Genomic DNA, 27,258 nt, shown 5'->3' with positions numbered 1-27,258 from the left:
TGTGTCGTTTCAGAAATAGGCTATACAGTTGTTGTTCAAGATTAACGCGATTTTTAAATATTCATTTTGTTTCATCATTGAATATGTGTTGTGGATCTGTTAATTGATGTCTGTAAATTTCTAGTGGTTCTAAATTGTTCAGTTTTATCCATTTTTTGATTTGTGTGAAAACTGGTGAAAGAATTCTGTATACATGGCAGGTGTGCAGCAACTGCTGATGTATCATGCATAGTTAGACGAAGTGCCGCCAGGTGTTCTTGCAGTCTGATGTCAAATCCCTGCCAGTTTGTCCAGTGTAAGAACGATAGAGCAGATTCTCCGAAACGCGTTGTGAAATGAATCATTTAATAAAACTTCAAAGTGACTTGGTAACGGTGTTTTTATTCTTCGATAAGAAGACTCTGCTCTCGTAGAAAATGAGGGTTGCGCGTCCTTTAATCCTGGAGCCTTTCAGCGGAGCACCACTGAGTAGGCCTACTCCACAAAAGAAACATTCATTTTACACATTCACACTTAGGATTTATTTTAAAATGTAACTTCGGGCTTGGCCGTGCGGTTAGGAGCGCGCAGCTGTGAGCTCGGATCCGGGAGATTAGTGGGTTCGAACCCCACTGTCGGCAGCCCTGTTGATGGTTTTCCGTGGTTTCCCATTTTCACACCAGGCGAATGCTGGGGCTGTACCTTAATAAAGGCCACGGCCGCTTCCTTCCCATTCCTAGGCCTTGTCTGTCCCATCGTCGGCATAATACCTATCTGTGTCGGTGCAACGTAAAGCAACTTGCAAAACAAAAAAACCAAAATTAAAATGTAACGAAATTAGTGAAGTGGATAATTTTCAATACTTTAATATATATAATTTGCGAATTAGAACAGCTTCCTAATCGCTGGTAATGGAATAATATGAAAAAGTCACATTTAAAAAATCTAACTTTTTAGTCCACAATGCACAATTTCGGCACAACTCCAGCATATGGATTTTGGATAGGAATGTATTTCGTTCACTGCAAATAATACTGATTTTAGACTTTTGGACAATACCTGAGACTGGCGTTGGTGTGAAAATCCTTTTGACGGTGTGTTTAACTTTTATTTTTAAGACAGTGTCGTGGGGAACATGTTAGTAAGACACCTTTTTTTTTTTTTTTTTTAAGACGCTTATCCCTATATTTTAAAATCATAAAACATCGGAAATATCATTTTTAAGCAATAGAAAGGCGGATTCCTCTGCGTGTTTATGGGATTTCCAGTTCTCGTCATACCCAGGATATCATTAATTCGTCTGCCAACGTGAAAATAAGTTCATCTGTAGCACGAAAGGAAAATGCATATTCTATCACATCATCTTCAAAAACGTTTATTTCAAAACCGGGGGAGTTGGCCGTGTGGTTAGCGTCGCGCAGCTGTGTGCTTGCATCTGGGAGATAGTGAGTTCAAACCCCACTGTCGGCAGCCCTGAAGATGGTTTTCCGTGTTACCCATTTTCATACCAGGGGTCAGCGTCCTGGCCTTCGCTTCAGAGGGTCCCGGGTTCGATTCCCGGTCGGGTCGGGGATTTTAACCTTAATTGGTTAATTCCAATGGCACGGGGGCTCGGTGTATGTGTTGTCTTCATCATTATTTCATACTCATCACGACGCGCAGGTCGCCTACGGGAGTCAAATAGAAAGACCTGCACCGGGCAAGCCGAACCCGTCCTGGGATATCCCGGCACTAAAAGCCATACGACATTTCATTTCAAGGCAAGCGATTTTAAAACTCTGTTAACAGAAAGGTACATGTTAAAAAAGATTTGAAAAACCAAACTGGCCACAAAGATATGAAGTTTCATTAACTGTACACTGGGGAACTCTATGCTCCAAACATATGTTTTGACAGACAAACAGTCGTCACTTGTTAAGAGTTACTGCACGAGCTGATAGAGTGCGAAGTCAAAGAAAAGTCACGAAGGTAAGAAACTATACGGGATGCGAACAAAATTACTGCAAATTAAAAATTCCCTGTGGTACTCAGTGGCCCGGTGTACCAAAGTGACTTGTGACTGTTTTCATTGTCTTATTAAGAATGAGGGTTGCGCGCCCTTTAACTAAGGTGGAAAGGTGTCTGTGTTCCAGCAGCTGGTCCTGGGCAGGAAATCATCCTACAACTCGCCTGCTAGCGCCCCCTCTTGCTTTATTAGCAGCTCGCCCGTGTTTGACCTTACACAAGGGCACAGCTGTGGGAGACACTCTTCCCCTGGGTCCAGCGAGTTTGAGGAACGCTTTATCTACGTTCCCGTCTTGTGAATCAGTAGGCGCATTTCCCAGGACCTAACTACTTCGTGAGCTTATTCGAATACTTGCACCATTCGTCATCGTTCCTCGTTATCAGGACTTTCAAAAATACAGTAATTAGTGCTTTTTTTTCCAGCTGCTTAACGTCGCACCAACACAGATAGGTCTTACGGCGACGATGGAATAGAAAAGGGCTAGGAGTGGGAAGGAAGCGTCCGTGGCCTTAATTAAGGTACAGTCCCAGCATTTGCCTGGTGTCAAAATGGGAAACCACGGAAAACCATCTTCAGGGCTGCTGACAGTGGAGTTCGAACCCACTATCTCCCGAATACTGGATACTGGCCGCACTTAAGCAGCTGCAGCTATCGAGCTAAGTTGTGCATTGGGAAGAACCCCAACGGTGGCTGTCCTGAGACTCCCTAGGCCTCGTAACCTAATGTCGTCGGGGTCGGAAAAGAACAAGAGTTGACCAAGGGAAGTCGGATTGGATAGGTGAGGAGCCTGGCACAAGTGGAAACAATGTCAGGACTCATCTGAGGGCCCCGTGATTGCCTACACACGCTCCCAAGTTAAGAACACCTTGGGTGTACCTAGGGTCATCAGACACTCTTTTTAATTATACTAAAATTTAAACAGAAAGGTCCCATAACTACCCTACGCCTGGTGGCCATGATCGTTAAAGCGTTGAAGTATAAGCGGCCTGTCACCGTGGTTAGCGGTTCGAGTCCCGTTGGTCGACAAACTTTTCGCTATCAGAATGTTGGCCGGCAGGGTAGGGGAGGTGGTGGTATACAATTTCTAATCACTAGATTGCGTGCCAAAAGCCTGGATTAAATTCCAAACCTCTCCGCAGTGCTCATATGGAGTGAGGGCATGTGACGCTGTTGGAGATTCGGACGGCGACGTTAAGCCTTATGCGGACTTGGCGCTATTCGAGAGGAGTAGGCTATGTGCCGGCACCGGGTTTCACCCTCTCCCTTCCTAATATAATAATAATAATAATAATAATAATAATAATAATAATAATAGCTTTACGTCCCTCTAACTACTCTTTTACGGTTTTCGGATACGCCGAGGTGCCAGTAAATCTACCGACACGAGGCTGGCGTATTTGAGCACCTTCAAATAGCACCGGTCTGAGCGAGGATCGAATCTGCCAAGTTGGGGTCAGAAGGCCACCGCCTCAACCGTCTGAGCCACTGAGCCCGCCTCTCCCTTCCTACTGTCATTTCATATCATTGACTTCTCTGATGAAGTTTACGTCAGGAAGGGCATCCGGTCATAAAACCTGCCACGACAGATTCATCTCACTTCATACCCGACCCCGTACAGAAGCGAGACAAGGGTTGGACAAACGGACAGTGACATCATTTAACTACCCTATGAATCTTAAATACGTAAACTCGTCATTTTCGGTGAAGGAACTCTGTAATCAGGTTTGAAATTAGAGATGCTGGGGAGGGATAGTTTGGCATTAGGGGTGATTTGTCAATGCCCTTATAGGGATTTTTCCTTTCTAAGGACTTGACAACATTTGATGAGGCTGTTTTTGATGAAGGGAGTCAAGTTTGAAAATCCTTTTGACGGTGTGTTAAACTTTATTTTTAAGACAGTGTCGTGAGGAACATGTTAAGAAGACAACCTTTCTAAGACTCTTACTTGAAAATCATAAAATAATGTTAATCGCAACCCTTTCTACTTGGTGTATCTGTTAAAACACACGAAACTGATATCACACAGTTTCTTGTAATATATATATTCAGAAGAACTAAAGGGAATTTAATTGGAACTTTTATGGCCATACCACAATGTTAAACATTATCACGCAAAGTCAGATGCTGGTGTCTACTCTCGAACAAGAGAAAGAAAGTGAAATTCGACCTGTGAAGAATTTAGGCTAGCAAGAAAGGATGATCTGAGCGAGTTGGCCGTGCGGTTAGGGTCACGCAGGTGTGAGCCTGCATTCGGGAGATGAAATGGCGTATGGCGTTTAGTGCCGGGAGTGTCCGAGGACATGTTAGGCTCGCCAGGTGCAGGTCTTTTTAGTTGACTCCCGTAGGCGACCTGCGCGTTGTGATGGGGTGAATTGATGATGAAGACGACACATACACCCAGCCCCCGTGCCAGAGAAATTAACCAATGATGGTTAAAATTCCCGACCCTGCCGGGAATCGAACCCGGAACCCATGTGACCAAAGGCCAGCACGCTAACCATTTAGCCATGGAGCCGGGAGATAGTGGGTTCGATCCCCACTTTCAGCAGCCCTGAAGATGGTTTTCTGTGGTTTCCCGTTTCCACACCGGGCAGATGTTGGGGCTGTACCATAATTGAAGCCACGGCATTTTCCTTTCCACTCCTAGTCCTTTCCTATCCTATCGCCGTATCGGTGTGACATTAAAAAAAAAAGATGATCTGAAGGAAAAATCAGAAGTATTAATGGTGAGTCATTATTTTAATGTGTTTCAGTTTAATACCTTATTGGCGCACATGCAGGACTAATATTTTGAAACCATGTTGCTGCTCTGTAGGCTATAAAGGTAGTAATTTTCATTTCGTTTACGTAAGCTTACGATGTTTTATGCATGCAGCAAAAAATATACTCTTCTGCATGACAAAAGAAAATCCGGTCGTCCTACTTAACGAAAGGCTGAAAGACGAACTGCACGACGAACAGATTTTAACAACTCCTTTCCACTCAAAATCATTGCTCATGATTTGCGCCCGGGTTTTTATGTAATATCAGTGTGTGAAATCTATATACACTGACTGACAGAGCAAATGCAACACCAAGAAGGAGTGGTCAGAACTTTATGCCAATTGCAGGGTAGACTGACGTCACTGAGGAATGCTCATGATGTGAAATGCGCCGCTGTGCTGCGCACGTAGCGAACGATAAATGGGACACGGCGTTGGCGAATGGCCCACTTCGTACCGTGATTTCTCAGCCGACAGTCATTGTAGAACGTGTTGTCGTGTGCCACAGGACACGTGTATAGCTAAGAATGCCAGGCCGCCGTCAACGGAGGCATTTCCAGCAGACAGACGACTTTACGAGGGGTATGGTGATCGGGCTGAGAAGGGCAGGTTGGTCGCTTCGTCAAATCGCAGCCGATACCCATAGGGATGTGTCCACGGTGCAGTGCCTGTGGCGAAGATGGTTGGCGCAGGGACATGTGGCAAGTGCGAGGGGTCCAGGCGCAGCCCGAGTGACGTCAGCACGCGAGGATCGGCGCATCCGCCGCCAAGCGGTGGCAGCCCCGCACGCCACGTCAACCGTCATTCTTCAGCATGTGCAAGACACCCTGGTTGTTCCAATATCGACCAGAACAATTTCCCGTCGATTGGTTGAAGGAGGCCTGCACTCCCGGCGTCCGCTCAGAAGACTACCATTGACTCCACAGCATAGACGTGCACGCCTGGCATGGTGCCGGGCTAGAGCGACTTGGATGAGGGAATGGCGGAACGTCGTGTTCTCCGATGAGTCACGCTTCTGTTCTGTCAGTGATAGTCACCGCAGACGAGTGTGGCGTCGGCGTGGAGACAGGTCAAATCCGGCAGTAAGTGTGGAGCGCCCTACCGCTAGACAACGCGGCATCATGGTTTGGGGCGCTATTGCGTATGATTCCACGTCACCTCTAGTGCGTATTCAAGGCACGTTAAATGCCCACCGCTACGTGCAGCATGTGCTGCGGCCGGTGGCACTCCCGTACCTTCAGAGGCTGCCCAATGCTCTGTTTCAGCAGGATAATGCCCGCCCACACACTGCTCGCATCTCCCAACAGGCTCTACGAGGTGTACAGATGCTTCCGTGGCCAGCGTACTCTCCGGATCTCTCACCAATCGAACACGTGTGGGATCTCATTGGACGCCGTTTGCAAACACTGCCCCAGCCTCGTACGGACGACCAACTGTGGCAAATGGTTCACAGAGAATGGAGAACCATCCCTCAGGACACTATCCGCACTCTTATTGACTCTGTACCTCGACGTGTTTCTGCGTGCATCGCCGCTCGCGGTGGTCCTACATCCTACTGAGTCGATGCCGTGCGCATTGTGTAACCTGCATATCGGTTTGAAATAAACATCAATTATTCGTCCGTGCCGTCTCTGTTTTTTCCCCAACTTTCATCCCTTTCATACCACTTCTTCTTGGTGTTGCATTTGCTCTGTCAGTCAGTGTAAATAAAATGGTAACGACCACGTGTCTATACATTGACTATTTGGCGAAATTTTCATTCATTTATCCGTTTCAGGTGTAATAATGACCATCTGCATATTTTTTTTAGCTTTGGTGTTTGAGTTCTTATAACCTGAACACTACTCGATGTATTCTTCCCGAACTTCATATATAAAATCCACCTAGGTTTGGGTAAGTTTTAGAGCCAGTATTGTTTCTAAATCTCTGAATTGACTGGGGGTTTATACGAAACCGTGATTTTTGCACTCCCACAAAATATACACAAACACACTTAATGCAAATCTACCTACATTAACGGAAAAGATGGTTCGGTGTTTGGGTGAAGTGAGGGTTTGGGGGAACGATCTTGCCAACAGATACAGAGCTTGAATACCCTAGATTTCGTTTCAAGATTGCATGGAATTTGTTAGAAACTCTGACCAATGAAAGGTACCTGGTCATCCCAGATTCTGAGAAAGGATTAGTACTGCTGTATGCAGTTGAGGCATTCGGATCTACTGTACTTCAGAGGCAAAGGTTATCGCCACATAGCCTATTCCTGTCGAATAGCACCAAGGGGTCTGCTCAAGGCTTAACGTCTCCATCCGACGGACGAGTCGCCATCTACAGCGTCATATGCCCTCACTCCATATGAGCACTGCGGAGAGTAGTGGTGTTGATTACTGTTTTAAGAGGAAGTACAACTAGGCAACCATCCTCTATACAGCACTAATCAGAGAGAAACAATGGAAGGGGTCCTAGGCCGCGAGTGCTCTAATACCGTCGGGGTCGGAAAAGAACAAGAGGTCGGATAGGATAGATGAAAGTTACGAGCCTGGCACAAGTAAGTGGAAGCAATGCCAGGACGTCAAACCACGCTCCCAAATTAAGAGGCCCTGTGGCCCCTGTTAGTCGCCTCTTACGACAGGCAGGGGCTATCCTGGGTGTTATTCTACCACCCCCACCCACAGGGGGAGTACTGCGAACAGGTTTAGAATTGAAAAAAGAAAAATGAAATGTCGTGTGGCTTTTAGTGCCGGGAGTGTCCGAAGACATGTTCGGCTCGCCAGGTGCAGGTCTTTCGATTTGACTCCCGTAGGTGACCTGCGCGTCGTGGTGAGGATGAAAATGATGAAGACAACACATACACACAGCCCCCGTGCCAGCGAAATTAACCAATTATGGTTAAAATTCCTGACCCTGCCGGGAATCGAACCCGGGAACCCAGTGACCAAAGACCAGCACGCTAACCATTTAGCCATGGAGCCGGACAGGTTTGGAATTTAATCTAGTGATTAGAGGTTGTATACCACCACCTCCCCTACACTGTCGGCCAACATTCTGATGGCGAATTTTTTTCGACCAACGGGGCTCGAACCAGCTAACCACGGTGTCAGACCGTATAGACTTCACCACCAGGACACCAGACGGGCTTCGTTAATTCTTCATATAATATGTAAACAAATATATATAAAATGAAACACAGGTATAACATATCAGAACCACAATTCGCCGACATTTTCATATTCACTTGTCTGCAAGTAAATGAATGGAATATGTCATTCCTCATTACATAAGAATCCGGGCCATAATGAAAGCAGATCCTTGCAAGAAGTTGAGGCAAAGAGCATGTGAAATGAAATATATATATATATATATGTATATTTAAATTTATTTATTGTCGCTTTAACGTGGAAAGTCATATCGCGACATTCATAATTATACATAAAGGATTATTACATTGATTACATAGTTACTATTGCAAAAATAACAACAGTACATGTCAATGAATAGATTTGTTTGTCTAAAAAACTTAATGATGTTTTTACACTGAGTATCTTTGTTCAAGATGTCACATACACTATTATTCTGGTTTAAATTACATAATTGCGCGCGGCTGTGAGCTTGTAGGTTCGAATCCCACTATCGGCAGCCCTGAAAATGGTGTTCCGTGGTTTCCCATTTTCACACCAGGCAAATTCTGGGGCTGTACCTTAATTAAGGCCACGGCCGCTTCCTTCCAACTCCTAGGCCTTTCCTATCCCATCGTCGCCATAAGACCTATCTGTGTCGGTGCGACGTAAAGCCCCTAGCAAAAAAACAAAAAAATTACACAATTGTCTTTGTTGATCGTATAGATGGTATTCTAGTAAGATGTGGTCAACAGTCTTTTTTTTTTGACATGTGTCAAATATTGGTGGAGGTTTCTTAGAGAAGATATGTGCATGAGTCAGTTTGCTATGGCTATTCTAGTAATGGGCTTGTTCTCGACGCTGAAGGAATGAAACATCAAATTTATCTGTAGATCCACACCTGACATCATGGAATCTTGTGGGTTGTTCCCGTGTGCACTCAGTTAACCATTGTTTTCGGATCTTTGTAGTAAGAAAAGGAGCAACATCGATATGGGGAATTAGAAAGTTTGGATCATGTATAGGAAGATATATGCCAGCTTGTTCATAGCCTTTTATTCCCTTATGTGAGGGAATCCATATTATGGTAGTGGTGGTGATTATTGTTTTAAGAGGAAGTACAACTAGGCAACCATCCTCTATATAAACTAATCAGACGGAAAAAATGGAAGGGATCCGACACTTCGAAAAATGAAGGTATCGGCCAAAGGAAGACAAGGGCCACGAAGGGCGTGAAAATGAAAGACTCCCTAGGCCTCCATACGTAATACCGTCGGGGTCGGAAAAGAACAAGAGTTGACCAAGAAAGGTCGGATAGGATAGATAAAAGTGAGGAGCCTGGCACAAGTAAGGGAAGAAATGCCAGGACTCAGCTGAGGGCCCCGTGGTCGCCAACCCACGCTTCATAGTTCAGAGCCCCTGGAGCCCATATTATGGTAACTTGCTGTCCGTTATTTTTCACAGTATTATACGTCTACAGTATGTCTTGGGCTAATCTATTTGAGGATGATGCATAAATGAAGTATAGTAGCTGAACTTTGCACATCAGCAGTACCGCTGAAGCTAGCTCCATGAAATGCGAGACGTGTGCGTTGTGATAAAAAGTTGCAGTATAGGCACAGCTTGTGGCAGCAGGTAAGGAAGGCGGTGCAAACCAAAGCCACCTGGAGGGACTCGCTTGAGTGGTAGCTTGTCGGTGTGCTCCGGATATAAGCTGTAATGGAAGCGAAGGACAAGAAAGTGTGTTGTTAAGAGAAAAGTCCTCTCTACTTGTCAAAACGCTGGATGTTCTTAAGGACGTCGATTACCTAAGTGTTTCCGTCCTTTGTCACGTCACGCGAGTTATTTATCCGGAACCTCGTTTTGAATAATTTTTTTTCTAGAATATTTTTCAGTCTGGTTATGAAAAACATTTTGAAAAACGCAGAGAAAGAAATCTAACTTAACAGCTCCAGAGTTTTCAGTATTTTATTATTTAAAAGAATCAAGGTTCGACTTCAATCCAGTGACAATGAGAGCAAAATTGGGGAGGGTAAACTAAGTAATTTAAAAGTGAATGATGTTATCAGAATTAAAACCTGCTGTAACGCTCTTCGTTGTTTGCGTAATTAAAAAAAGTAGCTCTGGTTGAATTAATTACCGCTAGAAGAAAATATACGAGTGAACTATAGAAGTGTTATAGCTAGATTTGTGTGCATGGTAAATATTGAGATATTTTAAAGAGCTCGTCTTATTTCATTTTGTTTATTATCGGGATTTTCTTCGTGGTCTTTCTTTTTATTCTTCCTCAGCTATCATCATCTGTGTTCAGATAATTTCTGTAGCACTAGAATATCGAACGATCCTATTGGCACTTACTAATTTATTGGAAGACTATGTATCTGGAATATTTGTGTTGTCCTGAAATTCACGTCTTGTTAGTGGTGGTTACTTTCATTTATCCCAAAATGAAACATAGCTTATTATAGGAAAAATACGAAAGGAATACCACAATAGAACATCGTAAATACTTGTACGAGTTTGCGAATTCAAGAAAGTCAGATGCTTAGTTATATCTTATTTCGGTAGCAGATAATTTTATTTCTGGAATACTCGGACTGTTCTCTTTGCCTTCACAACACAGGGAGTGCCAAATAGGAAGTGAAAATGTTGCCACTCGATCGCTGTGCTTCTTTGTAGCCCTGGCCTGACTCGACAGACTCGTAAATGGTGTTTACGGTACATTTTCCAGCGAGGGTCAGATTTGTACAGAGTAACCTTGAGAGATAGGAGACGGTCATTTCTCAATAGGGAGGTATTCTGCTTTGTTTCTTGCTGTGAGGTGAAAGACAAGCGGTCGGCCATGGTTCAGCAGAGAGGTGTTCAGCAACAGGGGATGAAACCGTAAGTTGAAAATAAAATTTTTGATTCACAATTTTGCATTGTCAAATATATGCGTTTGTTCACTGTGGTTTATGTACTGTATTCCGTTTCGTTTAATGTATTCTGCCTTGTAATGAGTAAAATTAAACTAATTACTTGTAGCTATTGCGTTCTTAGTAATTCTGTATTATTTACATTCCAGTAATCGTAAGGTAATTGATTAATGTAAACGTATATTTTGTCGCAAGGCAGCCTCTGCTTGAGAGGAAGTATTTTATAACATAACAACTAAATACAGACGGAAGTAAAAACGGCGGAAAAATAAATGATGTAGATAACATTTTTAGTTCTCCTGTAGCAGAACCAGTTCTGGACGAGGTATTTTCTTACCTCTGCAGTACTTTCAAAGAAGTTAAAATTATTACAATGATATTCTTACTTAAAATTAAACACAGATATGGAAGTTCCAAGGTATCATGTTTAGCCTCACTTGGTGGTGATAGGCACGTAATGTCTGGACTCTGGATGCTAGCCGGGCTGAGTGGCTGAGACAATTGAGGCGCTGGCCTTCTGACCCCAACTTGGCATGCTCGATCCTGGTGGTATTTAAAGGTGCTCATATACGTCAGCCTGATGTCGGTAGATTTATTGGCACGTAAAAGAACTCCTGCGGGACTAAATTCCGGCAGCTCGGCGTCTCCGAAAACCGTAGAAGTAATTGGGATGTAAAGCAATAATAATAATAATAATAATAATAATAATAATAATAATTATAATAATAATAATAATAATAATTATTATTATTATCATCTGTATGCTAAAAAAGTACCTACAAAATGAAGTGATATCTTTTTTTTCTTTGCAAACATTTGTATTATTCCAGTCCCATGCTTTCCTTAAGACTAATAATGTTATTTGCTTTACGTCCCACTAACTACTTTTTCGGTCTTCAGAGACGCCGAGACCACCGGACTGAGCCAGGATCGAACCTGCCACGTTGGGGTCAGAAGGCCAGCGCCTCAACAGTCTGAGCCACTCAGCCCGGCTTTCCTTAAGACTAAAGTTCTATAAAGTAATTGTAGTGATCATTTTACAGATTACTTGTTGAAAACGTAATTTATGATCATGATTGAGTAAAATATATCTCAAGTAAAAGCTGAACCACTTTTGGATTCTGCAACTCTCCTCGCAGAATATAATTCACATAAAGGTCAGCCTAATCTAGTTTCAATGTTACTTGAAATTCTGCTGTTTGCTATACACCACCTTCGTCGGAGGGTCTGCCTTGCAAGGGCTGTAGCAGGTTAGCAATAGCCACTCGAACTTATTAATGCTAATACTTGCACATGTGTGTTATGCGTGGGTGAATTTAAGTGGGGGCTACTGAATTTTGTAAGCTTTGGAATTTTCATCCGATATTCACAATATTTTGAGAGTTAATTTATGTTGCCAAAATTAAGATAACATTTGGAACATTTTGGTAACGTATTTTTAGATTTATAACACATTTTATAAAAATAATTTGAACAATTTCAAAACATACCATGTGTACCATTTCTTGAGTTTGAAACTTTGTTGTGATAGTTCTTAGGGTTATGTGAATAATAATTGTTGGTGTTGACATGCTGCTGTATAGGCTTTTGGGCTTATGCCGTGTCAAGAAAATAAGGTGAAATTCTTTACGTTTCGCAGGGAATTGTGCTCTGCGTCCTCAGAAGAAATCTCGACTGTCCACGAGAAAGGCTTATTATTGTTTCAAAAATTATATTTTTGATGTTTTTAGAGTACTTTTTCTCGCACCCTTTTGCATTCTTTTTAGAAATTCTAAAATTTCCCTGTTCGACTCAGGATATCTCTGTCAGATATTCTTATTTTCAAAATGTATACCCATTTTTATACATCTCACGCGGCACTACAGGCATACCAGGTTTGAAAACAATCAGGCGAAAACTGTTGCACTTACAACATTTTGAATACTGAAAAATAGTTTTAAGAAAAAGCTAATTTTGTTTAAGATTACAATTGGCTGCATCAGAACTTCCCAGCACCATATTTTTCTCTTTCCTTGGCCATTTTCTTCCCTTCAGCAACAGTTTTTAACATTCTGCTCTTACTTATTAAGCCCTTATATATAAAAATACGCATCGATCTTTGAATGTTGAAAGATAAGAATAGTTTTCACTAAAAATTGTTTGTATATTCCATAATGGTCGGCCACATCATATATAAGTGTTAAGGTAGTAATTCCAGTTGGTAAATCTAGCATACTGAACTCAAGCTGAACTTGAAGATTGAAATATTCCTCAGCAAACGTGAACAAAAATACAAGGCACGTGCGGAGGGCATTTTTTTACTCGACATGATTTGTTGTTCATAACGGGAAACGGGTTATTTTGACTGTTTCTAATGTTCCTCTGTGTACACAACTACGAAAACTGTCCACCGACGACAACACATACCACTACGCCAGATAGTGATGGGATAATTGAATAACCTCCAACCGATTATTAAAATAATAGAATGAGTTTCAAATATCATTCATTTGTATCGCATAGAATATTCGGGTGCGTCATGAATCAATTTTTCGGTGTAAGTGTGTCGGATGGATAATTGATTGATATAAGCGAATAGATTATGTATGTATGTTTAGTCCTCAGCCCGAAGGCTGGTTGGATCCTCAACAGTTCCACCATCAGCTGTCATAGATGGCCTAGGCATCACTGAAGAGGTGTACTAGGGAAATGAGGAGTGAGGTAGTTTCCCGTTGCTTTCCTCACCGAGCCAGAAGTTGCTATTACATATCAGTCTGCCAAGCCCACTGAAATGCATGCACCAACTGACCCTATGAGCAATATTTTCACCCCATTCACAGCAGGGACTGGCTGCAGAAGGAATGGCATTACTAGCATCACTCATACCTCAGTCACTTTCATTTTGTCAAAGCCAAGGATAAAGCTGAGACAGATCAATGAAAGTAACAAAATTGCTCTAGCCCATACCAGAAGACATAGTGCACTGTAAACACTAGGTCCCGCCAGCAAAGGCATGGCGAATAGATTAACTCTTATGAAAAATAGAAATACACCTTTTTCCAAACATATCTCCAAATGTTGAAACTAAATGAGTGAAATAACTGTCTTAATAACATCACTTTTCGTTCGATTATTTACTATTCATTTGCCTCATTCGTTCGAATGGAGTTTCGAAAAAATAATCGGATGAAAAAATATTCACTATTCGATTGCCTCATTGATTCTAATGGAGTTTCGGATGGACAATCAAAAAATAATAAAAAATAATCAGATGGAAAAAATATTCACTATTCGATTGCCTCATTCATTCGAATGTATAATCGAATAAAATGAAATACTCGAATAAGCGATTACTTTGTATTCGATTATCCTATCACTACGCGAGGAATCCGAAGGTATTCATCGAGAAAGTGGGCGTGGATTTTCGAAGGGATTTTTAAAGACCTCAGCAGGACATTCAAACATGGCCGTACACGAAAGAAATTCTATCACCATATGCTCCAAGGAATGGGGTAATCTTTAGGGTGAATAACTCAGTTTTGTTTTTGGACCATTTTGGCTGAAAAGAAAGATCTGTAGGGTCCCTCCTTAAGTCGTAACGTGACCTATTTGATATTTCACACAAGCCGCCACTGGAATAAGACCGCCGAAGGTGGTGGTGGTGATTATTGTTTTAAGAGGAAGTACAACTGGGCAACCATCCTCTATATAACACTAATCAGAGAGAAAAATGGAAGGGACCCGACACTTCAAAAAATGAAGATATCGGCCAAAGGAAGACAAGGGCCACGAAGGGCGTGAAAATGAAAGACTCCCTAGCCCTCGCAAACCTAATAGCGTCGGGGTCAGAAAAGAACAAGAGTTGACCAAGAGAGGTCGGATAGGATAGATGAAAGTGAGGAGCCTGGCATAAGTAAGTGGAAGCATTGCCAGGACTCAGCAAAGGGCCCCGTGGTTGCCAACCCACGCTCCAAAGTTCAGAGCCCCTGGGGCCCCTTTTAGTCGCCTCCTACGACAGGCAGGGGATACCGTGGGTGTTATTCTACCGCCCCCACCCACAGGGGGAGACCGCCGAAGGCAGATAGTCTTCAAACACGTTTTACCCAAGCATAATACAGATGCTCGGTAATGACATTCGCACTGGGTGATGTGACAAAATGAAATGGCGTATGGCATTTAGTGCCGGGAGTGTCCGAAGACATGTTCGGCTCGCCAGGTGCAGGTCTTTTGATATGACATCCGTAGGCGACCTGCGCGTCATGATGATGAATACGACACATACACCCAGTCCCCGTGCCGGAGAAATTCCCTGTCGGGAATCGAACCCGGGACCCCTGTGACCAAAGGCCAGCACGCTAACCATTTAGCCATGGAGGCGGACGGTGATGTCACATTTGCTACATATAGGGTCAATCGTACTGCAGTGGCACTTTCTGGCCCAGTGAGGAAAGCAATGGCAAACTGCCTCACTCCTCATCTTGCCATAGTTCATTCCTTGTTAAGAAAGCAGTATTGCTCTCATGACAACAGGGCTGCCATATCGAACGGCTTTGATCAACAGCATCACGGGAAAACGGCGGCACATACATTTGTAAAATTCAGTATATAAGTTCAAGACAAAAAGCGGAAGAAAGTATGCTGGAAATTATTTTTATGAACTAAAGGGGACAAGGGGTTTAGAGGGGCTATTTTTGGTTTGCACAGAATCAGAGGTAAACTACGGCACTTACAATAAACCTCATAATTGAAGTGTAAGGCAAATTGGAGGAAAATATAAAAATAATATTTGTTATGGTCTCGAGGAGTGAGGGATGCTTTTAATAAACGCGGGGTACTACTATACTGTCGTATCGCTTACAAGAACGGTAGTAAAAAATTAAATGCGGTCTGAAAAAAGTGGTAAAATTAAAATGCGTTTAAGAAAGAACAGCTAAATAACAAAACCAAGCACAAATAACACACGGCAATATTTTTATCAGTACAAGTTCTACCGTGACGTATCGTTGCACACCACGACATCAAAATCTTCAGTAACAACTTTTATACAGTACGAACATAATAGAACACACACAAAACTACGCAATATACAACCTACTCTCACTCTACACGAGACAAGTACGCAATGATTTAAAGCCTAACCGTCTTACTAATAAAAAGTCCTTATACAGTTGTTTAACTCTTATTTAGTTATACAGTGAATAAACCCTGTATAAGTGTTTTACATTTTTTTTCTAACTAATAAACGAGGTATACGCTTTGTATTACTATACAGCACGTATACACTCGTTCCAAGGCGTAGGAATCTCTTCCTGCAGTTCACTGACGTATTTCGCACGTTCACCGCCTTTATGATCGCTTCTGCTGGTTATTTACGAGCAAAATATTCCGGAAAGTCGCACAGTAGCACGGCATATCGAAAAGGCAGTGGCAACACCAAGTGAGACAGCTGGAAATCGGCTTATATTGGTATCAACATTTCTTCAGCTTGCTTGTGTAATGAACGCCAAGAAAGAAATGGAAAAGCTTAAGAAAAGATCAAAAGCTCCTAACGGGAAACGTAAGCAATTGTAATTGAATAGGCGAGTTGAAAAGGGTACACATTCCAAAATTCTTACTTTTCAGGAGAAATCGTCCATTCTTTCAATGTGTGTTCCATGTTAAATGGATAAGTCCAATATTTCACCACGATTATATTACTGCAGACAATAAATACCACGAAAATAAACCGCTCACTCGTTTCTTTTTTCGCTACTCGCTGCTATACTACGCTTATACAAGGGTCCTGGTCTGTATAAGCAATTCAATGAATAACTATAACAGATGTATACACAGGAGGCTTATACACGGTTTATTAGTAACGAATTACACATAAACGGTGTATAAACCTTGTATAAAAGTTATACACCGTTTATTAGTAAGACGGTAAAAATATACATGCAACAAATAACCACTGTAGATGACTGTGAGCTGCCGGCAGATCATAGACTGAGGGACTACACGAGGCTTGTACCAGAGCAACACAGAAGCAGGACAATGAAGGAAGGCAGCCAAGCGATGGCTGTGCCTGCCATCGTGCTTCCTCCCTTCGAAAATATTTATGAAAATGTTATGTAGTTATTTTGATAACTCAGGGCAAAAATGCCTCATCCTTTTTAAGTCTTTCATAATACATTACAAAGTACAGTATAATATCCCTTAATCACAAGGAATTATGGGTGTCTCGGAGAGGGTGTGTTGACCCTTTGTAGGCCCGTTAGAGCAATACTGTTTTCTTAACGTGGATCATGCTACTTCATCGGCTTTTGCCAGTGCCGGATTACCCAATAGGCACAGCAGACTGCCGCCTATGTGCCCCGCTTTGCTAGAGCAGATCAAATTTAGACCTCATTATAGTAAATTACCCTACGTGGTGTGTGAACTCCGGATGAGTTTACGAACAGATTTACGAATAGTTTCTGAAGTACAATGGCGAGCTGAGTTTATTTAAAGTAATGTTTATCGTGCGAATAGCACTTGTCTTCCATATAGTTTATGAAGCCTGCAGCTCGACATCTGTTACCATAGTTGACACGTAAGCGACCAGATTTACTGTCCAAATTTCCTTCCGTGTCATACAGCCTCTTCTCAAATAAAAACAAAATGCAAACAGTATTTCCAAATGCTATGACAGCATTGGAGATTTATAGGAGTCTCATGATAACACATGCTGACATGCTTCTGGTGGTGGTGGTGGTGATGATTATTGTTTTAAGAGGAAGTACAACTAGGCAACCATCCTATATTAACACTAATCAAAGGGAAAAAGTTGAAGGGTTCCAACACTTCGAAAAATGAAGATATCGGACAAAGAAAGACAAGAGCGAAGAAGGGCGTGAAAATGACAGACACCCTAGGCCTCGAATTCTCTAATACCGTCTGGCTCGAAAAAGAACAAGAGTTGACCAAGGGAGGTTGGATTGGATAGGATAGGTGAAAGTGAGGAGCCTGGCACAAGTAAGTGGAAACAATGCCAGCACTCAATTAAGGGCGCTGTGGTCGCCAACCCACGCTCCCAAGTTCAGTGCCCCTGTGCCCCCTTTTAGTCGCCTCTTACGACAGGCAGGGGATACTCTACCGCCCCCATCCGCAGGCGGAGAAGTGGAGGAGAGGGAGCGAAAAACACACAACTGGGAGATTGTAAATAATTGTTATTGTTCTGAAATGATTTCCCAAACTTGGATATACCCTCTTCTAGACCATCAGACCAGAGTGAAATTCACGTCAGAGGGCAGAATTGATACCAGACTACGAGACTTTCAGAAGTTTCTCCCCAGTCTCTGGGTTGCTCGTCATCTTTGTCAACCGGCGTTTCCGAGAAATTCCTACAGCATGTTTACTTTTAGAGCAACAGTGAGTTTACTCCTATGGCGCCACGTCTCGCAATACGGAACCTTCTAGGTGATCATATGTCCCATATTGACGCAATCAGTAAATGTTATTCTGTAGTGTGGTATATGTAACTTTCTCTGTTGATTTTTTAAGAGAGGGAAATACTGTAAGTTCTTCCAGCACATACGATGTCGTCATGGTGAAACATTCTGTGTTGATCGAAACCGACTTAAAACCTATTAGGTCGTGTTACGTACATTTAGCACGCGTTGAAGAGATGTTAAGTACAGAACAAAAATGGCCAACCGGACACCAGTGGGATCCGAACCCACAACCCCCCGATTTCGCGTCGGTTGTTCTACCAATTGAGCTATGGTGGCCTAGGCCATCTTTGTTCTGTTGGAAAGGATCTAAGCTCAATTGGTAGAGCAACCGACGCGAAATCGGGAGGTTGTTGGTTCGGATTCCACTGGTGTCCGGTTAGCCATTTTTGTTCTGTACTTAACATCATGGTTCATGTTTGTGGGTTACTGTAGTCACGTCCTAGTTCGTGAACCATGGGCAACGGCTGAGTGGCCTAGTAAGTGGTCCTGAGAGTCGGGATACCAGTTGCTATGGAATGGGAGTGGGCATCTCGGACATATTCTGAGTCGTGGCCCTCCTTGTGCTCAGGCGGCTAGGACTACACAATTCACCGGTGGTCCATAACCCGTTAGAGGAGAGATCCTCACTTGGACTATGTGCAAGTAGGGCAGCATCCTGCTTCATGAATTTACCGAGCTCAGAACACTTTAAGCAAGCCTCGGACCTATGGGAGTAATGGAGTCCCACTCCCATTTGACAGGCGAGGGACTCCTTGGAAACACCTTGGCGAACGAAATGGAATTCGATGGGGAGCTATCAATATTAATGGGGCTTATGGAAGAAAGAAGGTAGAACTGGCTGAGTCAGCAAAGAGGATGCATCTGGATGTGCTAGGAGTAAGTGATATTCGGGTAAGGGGAGATAACGAGGAAGACGGTGTTAGAAAGGGAAGGGCAGAGTCTGGGGTAGGGCTCTTTATCAGGAATACCATTGCACGCAACATAGTTTCTGTTAGGCACGTAAGTGAGCGAATGATGTGGGTAGATTTGTCAGTGGGAGGAATTAGGACAAGAACTGTCTCCGTGTGTTCACCATGTGAGGGTGCAGATGAGGATGAAGTTGACAAGTTTTATGAAGCATTGAGTGACATCGTGGTCAGGGTCAACAGCAAGGATAGAATAGTGCTAATGGGCGATTTCAATGCGAGAGTTGGGAATAGAACTGAAGGATACGAAAGGGTGATTGGTAAATGTGGGGAAGATATGGAAGCTAATGGGAATGGGAAGCGTTTGCTGGACTTCTGTGCTAGTATGGGTTTAGCTGTTACGAATACATTCTTCAAGCACAAGGCTATTCACCGCTACACATGGGAGGCTAGGGGTACCAGATCCATAATAGACTATATCTTAACAGACTTTGAATTCTGGAAATCTTTTAGGAATGTACGAGTTTTTCGGGGATTTTTCGATGATACAGACCATTATCTGATCTGTAGTGAACTAAGTATCTCTAGGCCTAGGGTAGAGAAAGTGAAATCTGTCTGCAAACGAATAAGGGTAGAAAATCTCCAGGACGAGGAAAGTAGACAGAAGTACATGGATATGATTAGTGAGAAGTTTCGAACAGTAGACAGTAAGCAGGTTCAGGATATAGAAAGTGAATGGGTGGCATACAGGGATGCTGTAGTAGAAACAGCAAGGGAATGCCTAGGAACAACTGTGTGTAAAGATGGGAAAAGGCGAACATCTTGGTGGAATGATGAAGTGAGAGCAGCCTGTAAACGTAAAAAGAAGGCTTATCAGAAATGGCTCCAAACAAGGGCCGAGGCAGACAGGGATTTGTACGTAGATGAAAGAAACAGAGCGAAACAAATAGTTGTTGAATCCAAAAAGAAGTCATGGGAAGATTTTGGTAATAACCTGGAAAGGCTAGGTCAAGCAGCAGGGAAACCTTTCTGGACAGTAATAAAGAATTTTAGGAAGGGAGGGAAAAAGGAAATGAACAGTGTTTTGAGTAATTCAGGTGAACTCATAACAGATTCCAGGGAATCACTGGAGAGGTGGAGGGAATATTTTGAATATCTTCTCAATGTAAAAGGAAATCATCATGGTGGTGTTGCAAACAGTCAGGCTCTTGGGGAGGAGGAAAATGATGTTGGTGAAATTATGCTTGAGGAAGTGGAAAGGATAGTAAATAAACTCCATTGTCATAAGGCAGCAGGAATAGATGAAATTAGACCTGAAATGGTGAAGTATAGTGGGAAGGCAGGGATGAAATGGCTTCATAGAGTAGTCAAATTAGCGTGGAGTGTTGGTAAGGTACCTTCAGATTGGACAAAAGCAGTAATTGCACCTATCTATAAGCAAGGGAACAGGAAGGATTGCAACAACTATCGAGATATCTCATTGATTAGTATACCAGGCAAAGTATTCACAGGCATCTTGGAAGGGAGGGTGCGATCAGTCGTTGAGAGGAAGTTGGATGAAAACCAGTGTGGTTTCAGACCACAGAGAGGCTGTCAGGATCAGATTTTCAGTATGCGCCAGGTAATTGAAAAATGCTACGAGAGGAATAGGCAGTTGTGTTTATGTTTCGTAGATCTAGAGAAAGCATATGACAGGGTACAGAGGGAAAAGATGTTCGCTATACTGGGGGACTATGGAATTAAAGGTAGATTATTAAAATCAATCAAAGGCATTTATGTTGACAATTGGGCTTCAGTGAGAATTGATGGCAGAATGAGTTCTTGGTTCAGGGTACTTACAGGAGTTAGACAAGGCTGTAATCTTTCACCTTTGCTGTTTGTAGTTTACATGGATCATATGCTGAAAGGTATAAAATGGCAGGGAGGGATTCAGTTAGGTGGAAATGTAGTAAGCAGCCTGGCCTATGCTGACGACTTGGTCTTAATGGCAGACTGTGCCGAAAGCCTGCAGTCTAACATCTTGGAACTTGAAAATAGGTGCAATGAGTATGGTATGAAAATTAGCCTCTCGAAGACTAAATTGATGTCAGTAGGTAAGAAATTCAACAGAATTGAATGTCAGATTGGTGATACAAAGCTAGAACAGGTCGATAATTTCAAGTATTTAGGTTGTGTGTTTTCCCAGGATGGTAATATAGTAAGTGGGATTGAATCAAGGTGTAGTAAAGCTAATGCAGTGAGCTCGCAGTTGCGATCAGCAGTATTCTGTAAGAAGGAAGTCAGCTCCCAGACGAAACTATCTTTACATCGGTCTGTTTTCTGACCAACTTTGCTTTACGGGAGCGAAAGCTGGGTGGACTCAGGATATCTTATTCATAAGTTAGAAGTAACAGACATGAAAGTAGCAAGAATGATTGCTGGTACAAACAGGTGGGAACAATGGCGGGAGGGAACTCGGAATGAGGAGATAAAGGCTAATTTAGGAATGAACTCGATGGATGAAGCTGTACGCATAAACCGGCTTCGGTGGTGGGGTCATGTGAGGCGAATGGAGGAGGATAGGTTACCTAGGAGAATAATGGACTCTGTTATGGAGGGTAAGAGAAGTAGAGGGAGACCAAGACGACGATGGTTAGACTCTGTTTCTAACGTTTTAAAGATAAGAGGTATAGAACTAAATGAGGCCACAACACTAGTTGCAAATCGAGGATTGTGGCGACGTTTAGTAAATTCTCAGAGGCTTGCAGACTGAACGCTGAAAGGCATAACAGTCTATAATGATAATGTATGTATGTATGTTAACATCTCTTGAACACGTACTAAATGCACGTAACACGACCTAATAGGTTGAAAGTCGGTTTCGATTACAATGTGGTCGTGAAAATGCAATATTCATTATGTGTTTACCCGACAAAATTAATTCATACCCAGGCAAATACCTCCCAAAAGAGTCCTCTGGTCGAGTAAAATAGAACGTCGAAATTGACACACAGGCAACGTAAATGGCGTTAAATTAAAATGTCTGCAAAAGGTAGCTGAGTCATTGTGATTGTTAAAAAAGACTTGCAGTATATTATTTCGGAATTTTATTATTGCGCATGTTGAAGTTTTCGAGTGGTTTAGTGAGGAACCAACTCTCCCATGTATTTTGGGGATGATGAAATAGGGACCGGTGACCTGGATGTTAGGCCCCTTTAAATAACAAGCATCATCATCATCATCATCATGAAATACGAAAGGAATAAGATTGCGAAGGAAGCAGCCGTGGTCATAATTTAGGTACAATCGGGTTCGAAAACGGGAAACCACGCAAAACCAGTCTTCAGGAATGCCGATAGTCGGGTACGAATCCATCAAGTCCCGAGTGCAAGCAGAAGCCGAGCTTTGAATCCCTTTGAATGTCTGGTTGGAATCTTTCTATTGAAATATTGTGTGGTGATGGCGATAATTACTGTTTTAAGAGAAAATAAAATTGGGCAACCATCCTCCATATAACACTAATCAGAGAAACAAAATCAGCAAGGGAATCCTGCTGTAAAATTAGGTCAGAGAATTCCAGGGTTGCTCCGGAAATCTCTGAAATGTGCGGAAATAATGGTTGTAAGTTAAAGATTGTGGTGCCGATGCCGAAAAAAAAAAAAGTGACGGAAGCGCTGAAGGAGACGTTTTGTTGTTTTCCGTCGCTGGAATTATGAGACAGCTGAATGCTTGAACGAACGCCGCGAACAGACTGAAATTACTCGCTCCTGCATTTCCGTTTGTGGCTTAACAAAAAAGGTTAAAAGTTTATCGCATAGAACAGTTATTTTTTGTTTTTGTTTGTGGTCTTGCGCAGAATAGTTATTTTTATTCGTCAATGAGACTCGTGCAACACATTCAGTACCGGACTCAGCAAGTTGAGAGCTCATCTACAGGGGAAGAAGACATGTGGACCTTTGCAAATAATAATAATAATAATAATAATAATAATAATAATAATAATAATAATAATAATAATAATAATAATAATAATAATAATGAATTGTAGGTAAGTTCGGATACATAATATAAACAGGGGCCATTGTGGTAATTTTTAGCTACTTCACAACAGGACTGGGTGCCCTGCTTTGAAACAGATTGTCGGACAAAGATGAAGGTTGCCAGTCCTTCAAGGAAGGAAGAGCTATCTCCAAAAACTCATGGGTCAAAAATTGAGAAAATAAAAGTCACTCTTGACCCTTCAAAGGACATATGACGCTGTTGATGGTAATTCATCCGTCGGATGGAGACGTTAAGACTTGAGCGGACCCCTTGGTGCTATTCGACAGGAGTAGGATATGTGCCGGCACCGGGCTTCACCCTCTCCCTTCCTACTATATAGCACGTCATTCATTTCATCTCATTAACTCCTCTGATGAAGTTGACGTCAGGAAGGGCATCCGGTCATAAAAACCCGCCACGACAGATTCTTCTCATCTCGCCTCATACCCAACCCCGTGGAGAATCGGGACAAGGGTTGGGCAAACAAACAAACAAACAAACAAACAAACAAACAAACAAACAAATAAACAAACAAACAAAACTTGACCTTTCAAACCAACCAGCCAACTACTACTACTACTACCACTACTACAGAATAACAAGGCACCAGGTGAGAAACTTCCACATGACTGGACTTTCGCCTTGATTCACCCCCTGCATACAAAAGGGGACAAAACAGATGTTAATAATTATTGTGGCATATCCCTCGTATTGGTCTCTCTCTCTCTCTCTCTCTCTCTCTCTCTCTCTCTCTCTCTCTCTCTCTCTCTCTCGCTCTCTCCCCTTCACTGCTCTTGCATTCCACCCTGCTTGGCTGAACGGCTATAGTCTACCTGCTTGACCTTCACTAACTCGTTAATTACGGTACCCCACTGGACACTGACCTTGTCCCAACCCTCTGTACAAACTCCGTACTTACAGTAACTTCCTTCTTAGTAATAACTAACAGCTGACTTTAACCTTTTCCTGTAAATAGTCAGAATAGGTCTAGAAGATGATTATGTAACATACCAACCTCTTTCAGAGACGAGAATGGGCATCAAAGATTGCACGAGTAGATTGCAGAAGCATGCGGAAGGGAAAAGTACATTACAAATTTTTCATACTAATATTAGAAGCGTAAGGAAAAATAAGAACATTTTAGACGTTGTTTTGAAAGCATATTATCATAGGTTTGATGTCGTAATTTTAACAGAAAGTTGGTCACTGAGTAATGTAAATATTAAGTAACCATGCCTTGTATAAATCTTATTACAATGAGGGTTCAGTTAACAAATGTGATGGTGTTGTATTAATGGTAAAAAATGGTTTGGAGCACGGAATGGAAATTATTGAGTACGATGACTTTAAATTTCTCAGAGTAGTAATTAACTATGACAACAAGAAAGTAGCTATTACAGGAGTATATCGGTCACATGAATATCACAAACAGCGGTTTCTCAGTGCGTTAGATCATTATATCCAAGATAGATGCCATGTTGAAACCGAACTGATAATAGGGGACACAAATATAGACCTTTTAAATGAACACGACTGTGACGAATATCTCAACATGGTACAAGAAAGAAATGTTCAGTCCTTAATAAACAATCCTACTAGAGTATCTGGTACAAGTAAATCCTGTATTGATCATGCTTTGATTAAAAGTAGGTTGAGAAATGACGACATTCTGTCTATCATCTCTCAAAGTAAAATTTCAGATCATTATCCTATAATAGTAAGTCTCAACATTCAAAATGCCTCGGTCCCTAATAATATACCAAATTTTCGACGTAACTGTTTTAAAATAGATCATTTTTAGCTTAAAAATCATTTAAGTAAAATAAATTGGGAAGACATCTTAAACAGCAGTGATTTAGATATCAAACTTGATAAATTCGTGAATACAATTAAAAGCTGCATGAGCCTGTCCACTGTTAAATTGAAATCAAAGGAAGTCAAAAGAACAGAATGGATTTCTTACGGTTTGGTAAAATCTATTCACACAAGAGACCGACTTTATCAACAATATTTAAAAAATAAGGATAACTTGGAAATTAAAGAACAGTACAGGAAATATAGAAACAAACTAAATGATCTAATTATGAAAACGAAAACTGAGTACTATAGGAATCTGATCAATCGCAATTCAAATAACCGGGTAAGGTCTGGGGCATAGTCAATGAAATAACACAAAGGTCAGTTAGAAAAGAAGAGATCAAGGAAATCAGATATAAAGGTGAAATATGGAAAGATGACATAAATATTTCTAATAAATTTAACAATTATTTCATTAACGAAACCACTGAGAAAGCAAAGCATCACAGACAGATTTCCGACTCCACATTAAATATCGCTCGCAACCCTCATACTTGCTTCCTTGCACCGGTAACAGAATACGATCTGAAGAGATGTTTGAGTGAAGTACATGAAAACAAAGCTGTAGGAATAGACAATATTTCGGCTCGAATCATTAAAGAAAATATAGAGTCATTAAAGGAACCGTTGCTGAATATTATCAATGATTCCTTCACCTTCGGTTACTTTCCAAAACAGCTTAAAACAACAATAGTAAAACCTCTTCACAAGTCTGGAAATATTTGTGACATTAGAAATTACAGACCCATTTCGATAACAACAACAATATCAAAAATATTCGAGAAATGCTTAAAGAACAATATTTACCAATTTTTAGAAAAACACCAAATACTTTCGCCCAGACAGTTTGGATTCATTAAAAATCTCGGAACGACTGATGCTATATCCGCCTTAACAAAGAGAATATACGAAAATCTTAATTCTTCTCTGCTCTCCACAGGGATATTTCTCGACCTTGAAAAGGCATTCGATAGTGTGTCACACCGCTTGCTCCTCCAGAAATTGGAAAAATACGGCTTTAGGGGTAATGTGCTGGATTTGCTTGAGAGTTACTTGACAGATCGAGTATAGTATGTCAAAATTAATCAACATCTAAGCACACCAATGCGGATAATAAAGGGTGTCCCACAAGGCACAGTATTAGGTCCTTTATTGTTTATTATATTTATTAATGATCTAGAGAAAACAATAGCAAATGCCGAACATACGCACGTCGTAACATATGCAGATGATACAGTCATTTATGTTGAGGGTGATAGCTGGAATCTCGTCAGACAGAGAGCAACTCGAGCACTGCTTAAAGTTCAAGCATGGTTAGATAATAATGAATTATTTCTAAACATTAAAAAGACAAAATTTATGAATTTTTCTGTAACAGATACACGAAACGATTTTAATGAATTAATTGTACACATCAACTGTAAATTTAATTGTAACTGCTACAAAATTTATAAAGTAAATAATGTTAAGTATTTGGGATTATTAATTGATTCGAACATGAAATGGAAAAGTCACATTACCGATTTAAGAAAGAAAATCAGAAGAACTGTTTATATATTTCATAATTTTAAATACATATCCAGTATAAAATTGTTAAGAGAGGTTTATTACGCTTTAGTTCAATCTATTCTTAGCTACGGAATTTTGGCATGGGGAGGAGCCTACAAAAATGTAATCAATAAAATACAGGTTGTTCAAAACCTTATATCACGAATAATGTACCAGAAAGGAAGATTATACCCAAGTAGTCAATTATATGCTGAAGCAAATATATTTAATGTAAAACAGCTCTATGCCCTTGAAATATACAAATATATTAACAAAAACAAAAATATAATTGAGAACATTAAACATGAATATTCAACACGCAGTAAGATGAACCACCGTTGTATGTTATACAAACCCAAACTTAGCATAACAAAGCACAATTTCTTGTACTTCATTCCAAAATTCTTTAATGTCCTTCCCGGTTCTTTACAAACTACTTTATTACGTCAGAAAATGAGTCTGAAGTGTATTAAATCCTTTGTCAGGGATAATAAAACTGTTATGGAAGAAATAACTAAATGAGAATATCACGTCACCATATCCAATTTCTATTCAATGCTCCACCATGTGCTGTTGATCATATCCGTCATTCACTCATACCCATACTCGTATTTCAGGCATCATTTAAAATATATTTCTCACTATCTAATTAATATTCTAAATTACCACACACAAGGTTTCACCTTACGTGGTATTTTACTGA

General features: G+C 41.4%; 1 protein-coding gene across 5 annotated transcripts in view; it reads left to right on the top strand.

The window, feature by feature from the left end:
- The window catches only part of LOC136884461 (uncharacterized), a 196,892-nt gene that overhangs the window by 104,450 nt on the left and 65,184 nt on the right, over positions 1 to 27,258 (top strand). The window contains exon 1 of one of the 5 annotated variants that reach the window (XM_067156645.2): positions 9,499 to 10,742. The exons of the other annotated variants lie outside the window; for them this stretch is intronic. Coding sequence (XP_067012746.2) covers positions 10,702 to 10,742 — 41 coding nt within the window. The 5' untranslated portion in view covers positions 9,499 to 10,701. Of the gene's footprint in view, positions 1 to 9,498; positions 10,743 to 27,258 lie in introns of those variants that run through there. 5 annotated transcript variants of the gene reach the window in all.

Source organism: Anabrus simplex, chromosome 12 (assembly GCF_040414725.1).
Source record: "Anabrus simplex isolate iqAnaSimp1 chromosome 12, ASM4041472v1, whole genome shotgun sequence".
NCBI lineage: Eukaryota > Metazoa > Arthropoda > Insecta > Orthoptera > Tettigoniidae > Anabrus > Anabrus simplex.
Note: the sequence above shows the minus strand (reverse complement) of the source record. Positions and strands in the feature narration are given on the sequence as shown.